Source organism: Bos grunniens, chromosome 19, assembly GCF_055505025.1.
Source record: "Bos grunniens cultivar Pamir isolate PY7600 chromosome 19, Bosgru_T2T1.0, whole genome shotgun sequence".
Lineage (NCBI taxonomy): Eukaryota > Metazoa > Chordata > Mammalia > Artiodactyla > Bovidae > Bos > Bos grunniens.
The window spans coordinates 13,485,973-13,500,991 of NC_141183.1; the positions used below are offsets into that span (position 1 = coordinate 13,485,973).

Genomic DNA, 15,019 nt, shown 5'->3' on the forward strand with positions numbered 1-15,019 from the left:
CTCAGTGCGGGGAGGTCAGGCCCTACAGAGCCCTGGGCAAATCCCCAGCAGGTCCAGGCTCAAGAACTGTGGACACACGGGAGGGCACCGCCCCCAAGTCTGTCCCCCATCAGAGAACCCCGCCCTTCTCCCCCAGGGCTAGGACCACCGCGCTTGGCCCTCCGGTGCGAGACAAGGAACGCTTGCCCGGCCTGACAGCACCCCGCCCTCACACCCCACCCCTCCCCGCTGGAGGCGGACCCGGAGGCAGGACATCGGGGCGCTGGGAGCCGCTGGGAGCCGGTAGGCCGCGCAGAGCGTGAGCCTCCCCCGCGGCGGACAGCTGCCTCGGCAGCGTCAGCGGTGAGCTTGAGCTCGGGCCCGCTTTCTGCGCGGTCCCCGGCCCCATTCTGCCCCCCGCCTCTATGGAGCAGCTGCTGCGCGCCGAGCTGCGCACCGCGACCCTGCGCGCCTTCGGGAGCCCCGGGGTCGGCGGCATCAGCGAGGGGCGCGCCTACGACACAGATGCCGGCCCCGTGTTTGTCAAGATTAACCACAGGACTCTGGTGCGTGCCCCTCACCCATCCCATCCCACCCCACTCCTCCCTCACGGCCTGAGTCCGCCTCCGGAGCTGGAAGCAGAAGGGGCTGCGGGGAGGGGAGGGCTGGGGGAAGTGGGAGAGGGGAGGAGTGGGGCGAGGGGGCCCGGGGCGCAGGGGTAGGGGGCGCTGTGGTCTGGTTCTGGGCCAACCCTGGCGTCATAGCCGCGGGGTCAGCTTGCGGACTTGCAGGGCTAGCACCAGCTGCGGGAGGAGGGCTCAAGCGTTTTCTGCAGGATTCCACGGTTCTCTCTGCTGCGGGGTTAATTTACTCCCTTTTGCCTGGATGCACAGGCGTTTTCGGTGTCTGTTTTAATTTCCCTACCCATCAAACATGGAGGTGAGGCTTGGGGTCCTGAGCTGCTTCTGCCCCTCCCCTGGGACCCAGCTCTAGTCTGCATTCCCCTTAGCGGCTGGGTCCTCCTGGGCAGATGGAAAGAGGCAGGAGGGACCCTTGCCCGACCTTAAGGGCCAGGTCCCTGCTCTTCTACTCACAGGCCTTGCTTGTGTTTGGACCTGATTTCCATCGCCAGCCTGAAATATTGCTGTTACATATACTTTCCATGTATATTTCCATAGATGTATTCACAGGTGGAGAAAGTCAGTATGGCTGACTTTCTGTGTGTGCACCCACAGAAAGTGCCGAGGATGCCAAGGATGGCGTTCCCTTGACTCTGGTGGGGGACTCCAGGGAGGCCCGAGGGCCAAGCCCCTTTGAGATGCAGCAGTGGGTGGAGGGGCGGGCTGTGGAGGGGAGGAAATCCCAGGGTGATGCCTCTAGTCTCTCTGCAGCACGGTCCAGGATGGCCAGTGGGTTGGTGTTGTCTGTTCCCTGCTCCATTGGCGCTGGTTTCAGAACCCAAATAACTCAGTGCCACCTACCGGGAAGTGTTATTGGGTTCCAGGTTCACACTGGCCCTAGAACCTTCACAGCTGGCTCCTGAAAGCTCTTCCAGACTGGGATACCACTATTCACCCTTGAAAGCTTCGGTGCTGGCACACAGTAGGTGCTCAGTCAATACACGAGAACAGGGGACAGGTGAAGCCCTTAGCATGTAGGCAAGCTGAAGCCCAGGTGTTTGCTGCCCCTCTATGTTTAGGAGCTCACCCTGGAGCATGACTAAGGGTCGCTGGACACCCCACTCCATGATTCTAGGTGCAGGTTGGCAGTTAGGACGTCTTGCAGGTTCTCCCCTCAGGTACTTGAATTAAAAGATGGAATTCTTTTCTTATGTGGACATAGATGTTTTGGACTTGTTCCTAAGGGTTAATTCTGTAGCCAGAGATAGTCACAAATCATATAACAAACACATTTCAAACCCACGAGTACTGTACCTGAAGTGAGAGTTCACGTAATTTAAAATTGGGATATTTGTGCAAAATGTTTTAGAAGTAGGAAGACCCCTGGGTCCCGGTAGGGGCTGTTCTGCTTCCCTGGGGCATGACTGTCTTCTTCCTGGCTGGGGTGGATGGCTCCTTCCAAGCCCCCAGGCCCTGCCGGGTGCTTGCCTCTGGGGACTGGCCCTGGACCCAAGTCTAGGCCCAGCTGACCCCCCCAGCCCCTGGCTTCCCGTGCCCCAAGTGTGTGCCCCAGTCACATTGCCATGCTGCCCCCTGCTGCCCCTCATTTACTGTAAGTGCCCCAGATATTGTGGGGGCAGGTAACCTGGAAGGGGACCCAGGCCCTACCCTGGATCCTCCACTAACCTGCGCTCCAAGTTGCCCACCAGTACCCCATGGCACCCTGTGGCACCCCAGCACCCCCATGGTCTACCACGACACTCCATGGCCTCCCAGCACCTCACAGTATTCCCATGATATTCCCAGTACCCCAGCAGGCCCCACGGTATCTCCATGGTGCTCCCAGCACCCCCAGCACCCCGCCCCCCTACCATGGCCTGTGCTTCCTCACCTCTCAGGGCAGGCGCTTGCTGCAGACATCAGCATCCTGTCCACCCCAAGCTCCCTGTGCAACCTCGTCTTTGTAGCTCCTTTCTATCCGAAGGGGGCCACCTGCATCCCGCTCTCTGCGGGGCTAATGCCTTGCTCTCCAGTCAGTTTTCGTCATCCGGAGGTCCTGGGCACTTGTGATTCCTGGCTTCAGCCGGGCTGCAGAGCCACTGTTGGCTTCGGAGCTCACAGCCATGTTCTGGACGCAGGCCCGGCAGATGTTTGAGGGGGAGATGGCGAGCCTGGAGGCTCTTCGGAGCACTGGCCTGGTGCGGGTGCCTCGGCCCATCAAGGTGATTGACCTGCCTGGAGGTGGGGCTGCCTTTGTGATGGAGCATCTGAAGATGAGGGGCCTGAGGAGGTGAGAGAGAGTGTGCGTGTGTGTAGTGTGTGTGTGTGTATTTGAGAGAGAGAGACAGAGGGAGGGGACAGAGGGACAGAGAGAGGGAGACAGGAGAGGCGGAGGGAACAGCCTCTTGCTGAGCTGCCCACATCACTCAGTGCTGGAGCAGAGGCAGGGCTGAGAGCCACACCTGCCTCCCTCATGGAGACAGGAGCTCTTGCTTTCCATGCAGGGCCAGTCTGAGGCCAGTTTGGCTTCACAAAGCTGCACCAAATAAGCACGTTGAACCATCTGTTACTCTGTGTTTAGTGAACACCAGTGCCTGTTCAGTATGGGCAGTGAGGTCCGATCTAGTAATTATCTGAAATCTAATTATTAAAGTTATGCCATGCTAAGTCGCTTCAGTCATGTCTGACTCTGTGCGACCCTATGGACTATATAGCCTGCCAGGCTCCTCTGTCCATGGGATTCTCCAGGCAATACTGGAGTGGGTTGCCATGCCCTCCTCCAGGGGATCTTCCCCACCCAGGGATGGAACCTGAGTCTCTTAATGTCTCCTGCAGTGGCAGGCGGGTTCTTTACCACTAGCGCCATCTGGGGAGCTCCAAAGTTATGTATGTTTATTGTTTAGAAAATGGCGGAAGAGGCAAACTCGTGAAAAGAAGACTAAAGGCACATGACATCCCAGCGGCAGGGAGCAGTCACAGCTATGATGTGTGACTGTCGTTTTCTTTTTTGTGATTTACATTTGTTTTTACAAAAATTGGAGCTTTTTTTTTTCCTTAACTTTTTTAGTATTTGATCCTTAATTCCTGGTATTCCCTTCTTGGGTGATTTTACACTATTTTGATCTTTTGGAGAAGATCATTGCCTGCTGCAGTTCATTTTTCACTTTTTAAAGAACAGAGAGTTGTTTTTAAGGTATTTAAAACATTTCTCAAAAGGGAACATGTTCCCTGGTTGTTGTTTCTTATTTCAGTTGGCTACATTTTCTTCTATCCTCAGTCAGGCATCAAAACTTGGAGACCAGATGGCAGATTTGCACCTTTACAACCAGAAGCTCGGGGAGAAGCTGAGGGAGGAGGAGAACAGAGTGGGTATGTTCAGAATGCTGTTGTGAACCCTTGACCTGGGTATGTCTACCCTGGGTAGGTGCTTGGGGGGACATTTTAGTAATGGGTTGGGTTTCATGCCACCTGCTCAGACTGCAGAGTGAAAAATGAGATTGTTAAAAAAGAGTTTTGATGATAAGTTAGTAGAGTTGGCTCATGACTCCTTTATACGCAGTCCTGTTGTCCAATGTGCTAGAGACAGGCATGTTCTGGCTGGTCTTGTGTGGACCAATTGCTACCACGTCATCCCATGGTGACTTTGGACACCATGGGTCACCATGGGCCACACACTTGGGTGACCATGATATCATATCCCTGGAAACTGGGCAGGCTTGGGTCCCAAGGCTGGATTGTTGTGGGGCTCAGGGATCTGGGATGATGTGGCAGGCTGTGTGCCCCCACGATGTTCCTGGAGTACATCCTCAGCCACCCATATCCTAGCAGTGTGGTCCTGATGCTCGGCTGAGGTCTGACATTAAGAGAAAGATGAGCAGCTCTTTCTGTTAACAGGCCAGAGGGCTGAGGGTGCTGGGCCCCGGTATGTGGCCAAGTTCGGCTTCCACACAGTGACCTGCTGCGGCTTCATCCCGCAGGTGAGTGCCTGGCAAGGGCGTGCCTACTTAGCTCCTGGCGCTCCAGTGCTGCTCATTCCACCCCTTGTGTATAACAGAGTTCCAGTCCCCTGGGCACCAGGAAGTCTGACTACCTGATTCCTGAAAGCAGTGTGTGAGCTGGAAGAGTTGATGTTGAGGTTCATTGCACTGAGCTCAGAGGAGGCAAGGAGCTGTGGGGCAGGTGGAAGAGCATTCCAAGTAGGGGAAACAGCAGGTGCAAAGGCCATGTCACAGGAGGGCATGTGGTAAGAACAGTGTAAACAGAGGGCTGTTCTCCCGGGCAGAGTCACTAGGAGCAAAATCCTTATGAAGCTGGAGGCAGATTTTGGGGTCTGAGTCAAGGGCCAGCCCTCAGATCTGGGGTACCTAGAACTGTACCCCATGGTTTACCAGGATTACTAAGACCCTATGAATCTCTGCTGAGGCCAGCTCCCCTGGGGGTTACATGGAGCTAGTGACCAGCACAATAGTGGTTCCAGGCCAGTGTGTCCAAATGTGGCTTGTTGTCTTGCTTCAGATGTCGAGTTTAAGAATGCAAGTCTACAAAGGCTCGGTTGACCTCACACATTGATTTTTCAAGAACTGAGGAATGAACTTGTACATAGAACCCCAATGTGTGAAGCTGGTGAGGATGGAGCTGGCCTGTTAGGGACACAGGCAGCCTCTGAGCACCCCCATTGGAGTCTAGGATCAATGAACCAACTTGGTTTAGCTTTAGCCTGGCTAGGAAGGGGTGGGAGACCTGGGAGGACCCCTGGTCCACCTCCTTGTGCTGTGACAAGATGGTACAGAACATGGCGTCCAATGGACACAGCCTGGATGGTCCAGCCTGAAGTTTCAGGAAGCTTCCTGCTCCTTGGGACAACCGAGTGGGCCCTAAGGGGCTTCAGCCATCGATGGGGCAACCCTGAATGATGGTACCCTGAGCTGAGCCCCCTTGGGACCACTGGCTTGGTCAGAGTACTGACACGGTTTGTTTGCTGCCATGTCCAACTCAGCTCCCTAGTTTCCATAGCAACCTCAGGAGGCAGGTTTTCACTGACTCATTTTATAGATGGGGAAAACGATGTGTGCAGAGAAGCCAGGCGGGGTCTAGTTGTGCAGCTGGTAAGCAGAGGGGCCCGAGTGTGGCCCTGTCTGACTTCAGAGCACAGACCCTGACCACCACACATGCTGGTCCTCTGTCCAGGTGAAGCCTGGGTCCTCCCACCAGCCATGAACCCAGGTAGCCCTGCCTTTGGTAGCTCAGGGGAAGTTCATGTCTTTCTGTGGGTGAGGGGATCATGGCCCCTCTTTCTAGGTGGAGGGCTAGCCATGCCGGTGTCCAGCTCCAAACACAGTCTGTGTCTTTTATGACCTGGTCATCTAGGAGGAAGACCAAGGCTGGGACACCATGGGCCTAGGCAGGAGATGGGGCAGGAGGGCATGCCATCCCATATGCCTTAGGCCATTTGGGGAGGGGAACTCCCGTTTTCTCTTGAGGTACACCTAGCACCAAGGGGATGAACCCAGGGGTTCAGCAACCACAGCCCTCAGCACAGGATGCTGACCGGGGGTGCATGTTGTCTGGAAAGTTCTTCCCTTAAGGAATTTCATTAAGTAACCCTTTGTATAAAATAAGCTTTGCATCTTAAAAAAAACCCGACTCTATTAAGGTATATAGTTGACATAAAATAAACTGCGCTTATTTAAAGTGTACAGATTGGTAAGTTTTGACACGTGTACACACCTGTGAACCACTAACCACAGTCAGGTCAGTGTGTCAAAAAGTTCACCCCAAAAGTGTCCTCCTGCCCTTTTTTAATGTCTTCCTCCTGCCCTTCCCTGCCCCGGCAGCCACCGATCTGTTTTCTGTCACCATAGACAGGTTTGCATTTTGCGTAATTTAATGTAAATGAAATCATATGGTGTGTGCTCCTTTTCGTCTGGCTTCTTTTACTCAGCAGTCATTTCAGTATTCATCCATGTTGTTACACATGTCAAAAATCCATTCCTTGTACAATAAACTACAGTCTGTTTATCCGTTCACTGGTTGATGGATATCTGAGTTGTTTCCAAGTTTTGCTTTTACAAATAAAGCTGCTATGCACTTTTTGCTTCCATTTATTTTGGGTTAATACCTAGGAGCCAATGACTAGGTCATATGTAGGTTCATATTTTGCTTTTTAAAAACATTTCTCTCTTATTTTGAGCTGTGCTGGGTCTTCATTGCTGTAGGCGCTACTCTGGTTGCAGTGTGCTGGCCCACGGGCTTAGTTGTTCTGCACCATGTGGGATCTTCCTGGATCAGGGATCAAACCCACGTCTCCTGCACTGGCCGGCGGATTTATTTTTTAACCACTGAGCCACCAGAGAAGCCCGATATTTAACTTTTTAAGAAACTGTCGAAATATATTCCAAAGTGGTTATATCATTTTGCATTCGCACCACTAGTGTAGAAAGTTCCAGGCCCTCTGCACCCTCACACAGTTTGTATTTTCCTTTTTCTATAATTGTAGCCATCCTAGTGAATGTGAAGTGCTATCTCAGTGAAGTTCTATTTTCTCTAATGACTAAGGATGTGGAGCATCTATTCAGGTGCTGATTTGCTATATATTAGGGACATAAATATTTAGGCTTATTATATCTTCCTCATTAGTTGACTCTCTTTCCATTGTGAAATGACTTTATAGTCGGTGTCTTTGCTCTGAAATCTACTTTGATATTAATATAGCCACTCCAGCTTTCTTTTAGCACAATTTATCTTTTCTATCCTTTTAACCTGTTTCCGTTTTTATGTATAAAGTGTGTATCTTATTCACAGCTTATAATTGGGTCTTGCTTTATTTTTTCAACCTGTTGATCTGTCATTTAACTGGGGTCTACAGACCATTCATGTTTAACGTACTTATTGATATGGTTGAGTTTGGATCTGTCGTCTTGTCATTCTTTTTTTTTCAATTTGTCTTATCTGTTCTTTGTTCCCCCTTTACTCTTTATGCTCTTCTGAATTAACTAAGTATTTTTTAATGCTTTCATCTTGGCTCCCTTGTTGGCCAATGATAACATGTGTTGTGCTCTTTTAGCATTTGCTCTAGGGTTTAGGCCGTTTCCGTGCATAACTCTGTCCTATGACCACCAGCTGCAGCACCAGCCCCTCCCTTTCCCTTGTCACTCAGGTGAACGAGTGGCAGGATGACTGGCCAACCTTCTTCACCCGGCACCGGCTCCAAGCACAGCTGGACCTCATTGAGAAGGATTATGCTGACCGAGAGGCACGGGAACTCTGGTCACAGCTACAGGTGGGCACAGCAATTATCCTCTGGGAGAAGGGCTGTCCTCTTACGAGCCTTACCAACACATTTGTGTGGCCCCTCTGCTAGAACAGAGCCAGAGAGGGGACCACTGAGCCTGGAGCAGGGCTGGGCAAATCATGGACACATAAGTGTCCTGACTATTGGTTCGATGGGGAAACTGAGAAGGGGGTGGCCCCTGAGAGCACCTCTCACTTCCTGGGTCATCAGATATTAACCTCAAACTTTGCTCGTGTGAAATGTAGGTGTTTGACTTGTGATTGGTGGCATTTACTGCTACTTTCTTGCCCACTCTTATGCTGTTCTTTCCACCAAGGCACAAATGACTTACCTTTTAGAGCAGGTGTGAACAGCAGGTGCCCCAGAGTGACTGGCTTCAAAACAGAACTCTCAAGATGTTAAAAACAGAACTCGAAAATCAGTCCCTCATGAGCACGCATAAAAGAAATTTTATTGAACTCCTTACTGAAATAATCAGGCTACAAAAGAGGTACAGATATATATGTGCTATGAAATAAAAGAACAGCAGAGAAAGTTTGCTAAGTTACATACAAAAAACTTCACTCAGATTCATATTCTACACAACGGTAAAACTATAACCTCCGAGGTTCTCTACTGTATGACAATCACTAATGTTGTAGAGCTTTTAGACCTAAATTAGCAGTAAATACCAAGACAAAATTACATTCCCCTGGAGTCAGAGGATATTTATCTGTGGGCTTAGTAGGCAGTGGTAGTTGGACCCTGAGTAAACACAAGGTCCTCTTTACCTTATTTCCAAGTATTGGATGAGGAGACTGTGGCTCCCAGGCCTGTGATAACTCTATGTACCATAATTATTTTCTTAGGTGAAGATTCCGGATTTGTTTTGTGGCCTGGAGATTGTCCCTGCCCTTCTTCACGGGGATCTATGGTCGGGAAATGTGGCAGAGGATGACAGCGGGCCCATTATTTATGACCCAGCCTCCTTCTACGGCCATTCTGAGTTTGAACTGGCGATTGCCTTGATGTTCGGGGGGTTTCCCAGGCCCTTCTTCACTGCCTACCACCAGAAGGTCCCCAAGGCTCCAGGATTCGACAGGCGGCTGCTGCTCTATCAGCTTTTTAACTACCTGAATCACTGGAACCACTTCGGTAGGCAGTACAGGAGCCCATCCCTGGGCACCATGAGGAAGCTTCTCAAATAGCAGCCCGCCTGTGTCCCCTGCCCAGCTGCTTGCCAAGGGACCAGGGCAGCCGCACCAAGGCAGTTTCAGGAACAAATAAAGCCCGTGGGGGTGTCAGGGACGGAACTGTGTGTGTCTTAGTTTCACCTGCGTCTCTGTCCTCCACGCAGCTGGGTTAGTTTACTGGGGGCCCAGACCACCCGCAAGTTCTCTGCCAGGCTCATCACCTAGTCCAATCTAGGGGGAACATGGAGTTTGGAAACTTTCATGACAATTGTACAGAAATTCACACAGATCTGGGGTTTGGTTAGGCAGAAGTTGGTGTCACAGTCCCCGCCGTGGACTCAGGGCTCCTGTTTCTGGCTTAGGTAGAATTGGGGACCATGAAATGGGCCCAACTCTTGAGCAGTGGCTCTGGGGCTGTGTTCAAGTCCACCCTTACTGAGGTGGGCGGGTGGGAGAAAGCCCCCTTACCCCTCAAGTACTGGAGCCACTGCCCCTCTCCCGTGCTCCATTTTGCAGTTGGTAGTTTTGCTCGACAAGAGGGGGGCGGGCGGGAGTCTTGGGTAGCGGGTGTGCCCTGGTAGGTGCACGGGGTGTCCAGGGTGAGCGGGGTGTCACCGTGGAGGGGCGGGGCTGCCGGGCCCCGCGGCCACCCAAGTGTGGGTCTCTGAAGACCAAGCCGTCCACATCACCAATTATTTCGGGGCGTTACGAGCGCCCAGTCAACCCTTCTTATCTCCCACTGCAGCCTGCGCACCTGTGGGCTGCTTTGTCTGGTAGAAAGATTCCCGACACCTGTCGGCGGTCACGGGGAAACTCAGCGCGCGTGCGCGGGGAAGGAGGCGCGGCCGGGCTGGAGTCTTGTGCTCCGCCTCCGCCCCGCCCCTGTCCCCTGGGCCCTGCCCCACCCGGGCTCGGCACGGCCTCCGCTCGCACTCTTTTGGTGGCCGGCGCGTTCCGTAGCGGGGGCTGGCGTGCAAGGTCGGAGTTCGTGGGGGCGGGGCTGGCGTTATTGCCGCCTTCTCAGCTTCAGGCTTCTTGAGCATCCCGTGCCCAGCGTCCCACCACCCTAGTCCCACGGCCCTTACCTCGCGCGCGGGCGTAGTCCGGCTGCGGAAGATGGCCCTGAGCGAGGAGCCGGCCGCGGGCGCCGCTGAGGACCCTGCGGAGGACCCGGTGGAGGATGCGGGGGAGGACGCGGCTCTGGCCTGCGGGGCCGCCCTCGAGTCATTCGGCGAGAGCGCGGAGACGCGGGAGCTGCTCGGCCACCTGCCGGCGGTGCTCGCTGACCGCTCGGCCCGGGAGGGCGCCCTGGAGCGATTTCGGGGTGCGCACGGGCCAGAGGCGGGGAACAGCGTGCAGGGTGTGCAAGTCTCCTTTCCTGCGGCCCCAGACACGGGCGTGCCTAAGAGATGGAGGGCAGTGGGCCTCCACCGTCACGAGTAGGGATGGTGGAGCTCCCCTGGGTGGGTCATTTCCCAGTCCTTGTCCCCACCCTGTCCTGGGACCACCGCAAAGCGCAGTTCCTCCGAGACAGCTGTGTGAACGCGGCAGTGGGAGCAGGAGAGGCCCAACATGCAGGAACGGGCGGGGGCCCCCACCCAGAGCCTTCTCCTCAGCCCCCGTGGCTCTGCCAAGACCGTGCGTGCAGCCCAGTGCAGTAGCGCTGCTCCGGGCAGTGCAAGATGCTTAGTCAGACTAGGTTCTCCAGGTTTAGACAGACCCTTGCCGTTGTCTGTAATGGATAACTTACAAACGATTCCTTAAGATCCCGTGGTTAGATAACTAGGGTTTTGTGATTCAGTAAAACCGTCCTTGGGGACCTTTGTAGCTATAGAAATTTCTACATGATTTTGCCTTGGTGGACTTGTGCCACTCACTTGAGCAACTCCTCCCTGGGTTCAAATCCCACTCTGCCACTTGGGCTAGTTGCTTGATTGTGCCCTTTTCTCTGACTGGCTGCTTGGGTTAGCACTGAAAATACCTCAGGCACAGAACTGTCCTGAGAGTGAGGTGAAAATCCAGGGAGCAGTGAAAGCTGGCTTTCCCATTCATGGGGAGTGGTCAGATGTGGAGGTGTGTGGCTCATGAGAACTGCCATAGGCCAGGTGGGCGTGGAAACTGATAGGAACGGTTCTAGCTGCTGGTAGGAGTAGAAACCAGAGTGTTTGGGATTAAGAAAGCCAGAGTATGAGCGGGCTAGGAGGGCACATGGCTTGATGTGTGTGGCAGAGGGAACATGGAAAGTATGAGTCCTAATGAAGGGGAGAACTCAGCTTGGCTCTCAGCAGGCAGTGAAGGAAGGAAGAAGTGAGGACCTGAGAGGAAGGTGCATTGAGCAAACAGAGAGCAGAGGCCGGGGTAGTGTGGCCCTGAGGAGGCGGGTGGCTGGGGGGCTCACTCCAGCTGGCCTGTGCTCTTGGGGGCTGCCTGGGAAGTCCGCATGGGACAACTCGAGGGTTTCCAGGGCTCATGTTAAGTCTCACGTTTTTCTTTTTAGTAATAATGGACAAATATCAGGAGCAGCCTCACCTGTTGGACCCACACCTAGGTAAGAACAGAAGCTGAGGTTTTGATCATTTACAGATAATCACAAAGGCCTTGGAATATGTGTGTGTGCGTGTGTGCACGTGCACCAGCTGAGACTATCAGGATAAACTGCCCAGGTTGTTCTTGTTAGTGGGGCCGACAGTAGTAACACCTCCTCCTGGAAGTGAACTTGGGAAGGAGGAAGGTAGTGATAGTAACTTACGTTGAGGGAAACACGGGGTGGTGGTTAGGGTCACCAGCCCTGGGGCTGGACCGCCTGGATTTATATCCCAGCTCTGCTGCTGAGCTGCTCTATGCCTGAGTTTCCTCACCTGTGACGTGGCATCATCAGTGCTGCCTGCCCGCTGGGCTGTGGAGATCTCAGGTCACCAGAGAGGCACCAACAGTTAGCCTCAGTGTGCACACAGGTGCTTTTTAAAAAGTGGGCTGGTGCTGTGTGTGTTGATTTTTCTTTTGTAAGTAACCAGCAGGTTTTGTGGAAGGTAAGCATTCTGAACTCTCCGCTGTCTTGGGCAGAATAAATGCGTTTCATGCCTGTTTGGCTGGGTGGGGATGGAGGGCATGGGTCCATTGTCTCTCGTCTAGTTATGCCAAGTCCCTGTCTGAGTTTCTTTCTCAGGAGCCTTTTTGCCTTGGAAAGTTTCTGGAGCTTGATATTTTAGGAGGGTGTGACTCACTCTTGGCCTTTTTTTTTTTTTCTTAAGTGTTTTTATTAAATTTTTTTAAAAATTGGAGGATAATTGCTTTATAAAGCTGTATTAGTTTCTGCTGTACACCAACATGAATTATCGCTTTCCTCTTGAGCCTCCGTCTCACCTTGCCTCCCCCATCCCACCTCTCTAGGTCATCACAGAGTGCCGGGCTGGGTTCCCTGTGTTATACAGCAGCATGCCACTAGCTGTCTGTTTTACGCATGGTAGCATATATGTATCAGTGCTCCTGTCTAAATTCGTCCCACCCTCCCCTTCCCCCTCTGTGTCCACAGTTCCATTCTCTTCTTATGTTAGGCATTAGCTGGACAATTTTACACTAAAGACTTGCATCTTTTGGTACAGGGGGCTTTGCTTCTGGTGTGTTTTTGATCGCTTCTCTGCTCTGCCTTCTGGTGTGCCTGTGAACTGGGTATTGAATTTCCAGGAGTGATCCTGTGGGTCCCTAAGCTTTTTCCTTTATAGTTCTACTTTCAGATCTTTGTTTTTGCACATAGAAGATGTTCTTGAATTATTTTTACAGTCATTTTTACTTTCTAAGAGTGCTTGTCCTTGGTTGGGTGTATTTCACAGTTGTCTTACTGGTCAGGTTTTCCTCCCTGGGGAGCACATGCCTGGCTGCTGTGTCCCTCGGCCCCCCATGGGGAGGGGAGTCCCATGGGCCCATGGGGAGGGTCCTGTAGTGGGCTTCCTAACCCAGAATTCCCTTTTGAGTCAGGCACCGAGGCTGGCTTCCAGCTCTAAGCCCTTTAGCCTACTGTCTTTGGGATACCTCTGTCCAGGAGAGCTTTGTGTGATGATGGAATGTTCTAGACTCATGCTGTCTGTGTGGTAAGATCACCACTAGATACATGTGGCTGTTAAGCACTTGAAATATGGCTCGTATGTCTGAGGAACTGAATTTTATCTTATTTCATCTTATTTTTTGTTTTCTTCTTTGAATTTTAAAATTGATTTAAGTTAAAAACAAAACAAAACAAAACAAAACCCAGATGTGGCCAGTGGCTATAGTATTCTCCACTCTTGAGTAAGCCTTTAGTTTTCTGCCTGGATTGGCACAGGGTTGTGGTCTGGAGACCTTGGACCACTCCTCCTGTTTTCAGCCCTGCCTCCATTCTGTCCTGGGCTGTCCCTGGCGCCTCAGGGCTCTGGCCTCAAGCTGTGGCACAGGAGCTGCTGCTGTGCTTTCCCTGAGTGGCTCAGTTACAGCCTGGGCATCATGCTGAAGTATCTTGGCTGCTGTTCCTTCTCTTCCTTGTGGATTTATTTCTCTTTGTTGATTTACTGGAGTTTGGAGGGGACATTGCTCAGGGGAGCTCTAGAGTCGTCGGCTTTCCCAGCCTCTGTTCATGGTGAGGGCCGTGCTGTCTGAGTCTCTCTGAGCCAAGTCCTGGCTTCTATCTACTGGTCCCCAGGTTCTCCTTTTTCCTCTGGGGTCAGCTTTTCCTTGTAATTTGATCTTTTCGTCTTCAAGGGATCTTCCCTACTCAGGGATCAAACCCAGGTCTCCCGCATTGCAGGCAGACACTTTAACCTCTGAGCCACCAGGGAAGCCCTTCGTCTTGCTGGTTCAGACCAAATGGATGCAGACAACGGCTTCTCTGCTTCTGTTTTGTAAGTTGGAGCATTTTCATCTGGGTTTTTCCTGAACAGGATTCTTATAGGCAGCTCCTTGTGGGGCAGTATGATGAGTTGATGGACAGATTTTCTCTTAGAGCCATTGAGCTGGTTGAGAATTCTCTATCACATTGAGGATGTTCCAGATGCCAGAATGAAGGGCTTTATCTGGGGCACTCCTGTCTCCTCCGGAGAGCCCTTCATTTTCCTAAGGGTTGGCTCGGAGCTTGGTCCCAAGACTTGGTGAGTCTGGGGCTACAGTGATTGCAGACCCTTCCCCACCTGGGGCTGCACCGTACCTCCTGACTTTAGGCTCTCCTTGGTTCTGCATTTGGGCATCTATAAAGTGGGCTCCTCTGCCTGTTTAATTTGGAGCTGGCTTTTTCCCAGAAGTCTTTACATCTGCTCTCTCCCCATTCTTGCCGTTGATCAGGACTTTCCATTTTGTGCAGCTGTCCCTTTATTTTACTGGCTCTTAGAAAGAGGAAGCAGATGTGTGTGGACTCCTGTTTTGTCCAGTTTTGTACTCTTCCAAGTAGCCTAGACATCCACACACCTCTGCACAATTTAGAGTTTCAGGAAGTGGAAGTGCTGTGCTTCTGATTTGTTGTTGTTCAGTCCCGTCCGGCTCTTCGTGACCCCGGTGGACTGAAGCACACCAGGCTTCCCTGTCCTTCACTGTCTCCTGGAGTTGGCTCAGACTCATGTCCATTGAGTCGGTGATGCCATCGAACCATCTCATCCCCTTTGCCCCCTTTTCCTGCCTTCAGTCTTTCCCAGGATCAGGGTCTTTTCCAGTGAGTCAGCTCTTCACACCAGGTGGCCAAAGTATTGGAGCTTCAACATCAGTCCTTCTAATGACTATTCAGGGTTGATTTCCTTTAGCATTAACTGGTTTGATCAGTCAGTTCAGGCTTTCGATACTTAACTTCAAATTCACCGTACGTTTTCATTAACAGTATATATATCACTGCCAAGATGAGATTTGAATATTTGAAATCTTTACCAGCATAAAGTTAACCTATTAAAGGGGTTAAAGGCATCATGTGCTTTTATTTTGCATTTTGTTGTTTTCTAGTGAGG

General features: G+C 52.1%; 2 protein-coding genes across 7 annotated transcripts in view; both read left to right on the plus strand.

Moving 5' to 3' along the window:
- Positions 1-291: 291 nt before the first annotated feature.
- On the plus strand, positions 292-9,182 carry FN3K (fructosamine 3 kinase). 3 transcript variants are annotated; one of them, XR_015147400.1, is made up of 6 exons: positions 292-545; positions 2,738-2,889; positions 3,877-3,968; positions 4,494-4,576; positions 7,663-7,878; positions 8,739-9,182. XR_015147400.1 is itself a non-coding variant. In XM_086356841.1 (6 exons), exons 1-6 carry the CDS (start codon positions 405-407, stop codon positions 9,075-9,077), a joined length of 930 nt encoding a protein of 309 aa, XP_086212967.1. In that variant the 5' UTR covers positions 292-404; the 3' UTR covers positions 9,078-9,182. The 3 variants fall into 3 exon arrangements, 2 of the variants coding, with proteins under 2 accessions (XP_086212967.1, XP_086212968.1); XM_086356841.1 differs by having other exon boundaries at positions 7,756-7,878; XM_086356842.1 differs by having other exon boundaries at positions 3,881-3,968; positions 7,756-7,878.
- An 864-nt stretch (positions 9,183-10,046) lies between these two features.
- TBCD (tubulin folding cofactor D) overlaps positions 10,047-15,019 on the plus strand; it is a 148,834-nt gene continuing 143,861 nt past the window's right edge. For 2 of the 4 annotated variants that reach the window (XM_086356808.1, XM_086356807.1), the window contains exons 1-2: positions 10,047-10,386; positions 11,560-11,610. In XM_086356808.1, coding sequence (XP_086212934.1) covers positions 10,179-10,386; positions 11,560-11,610 — 259 coding nt within the window. In that variant the 5' untranslated portion in view covers positions 10,047-10,178. Of the gene's footprint in view, positions 10,387-10,435; positions 10,526-11,559; positions 11,611-11,978; positions 12,092-15,019 lie in introns of those variants that run through there. The other 2 variants (XM_086356809.1, XM_086356810.1) reach the window with 2 other exon arrangements.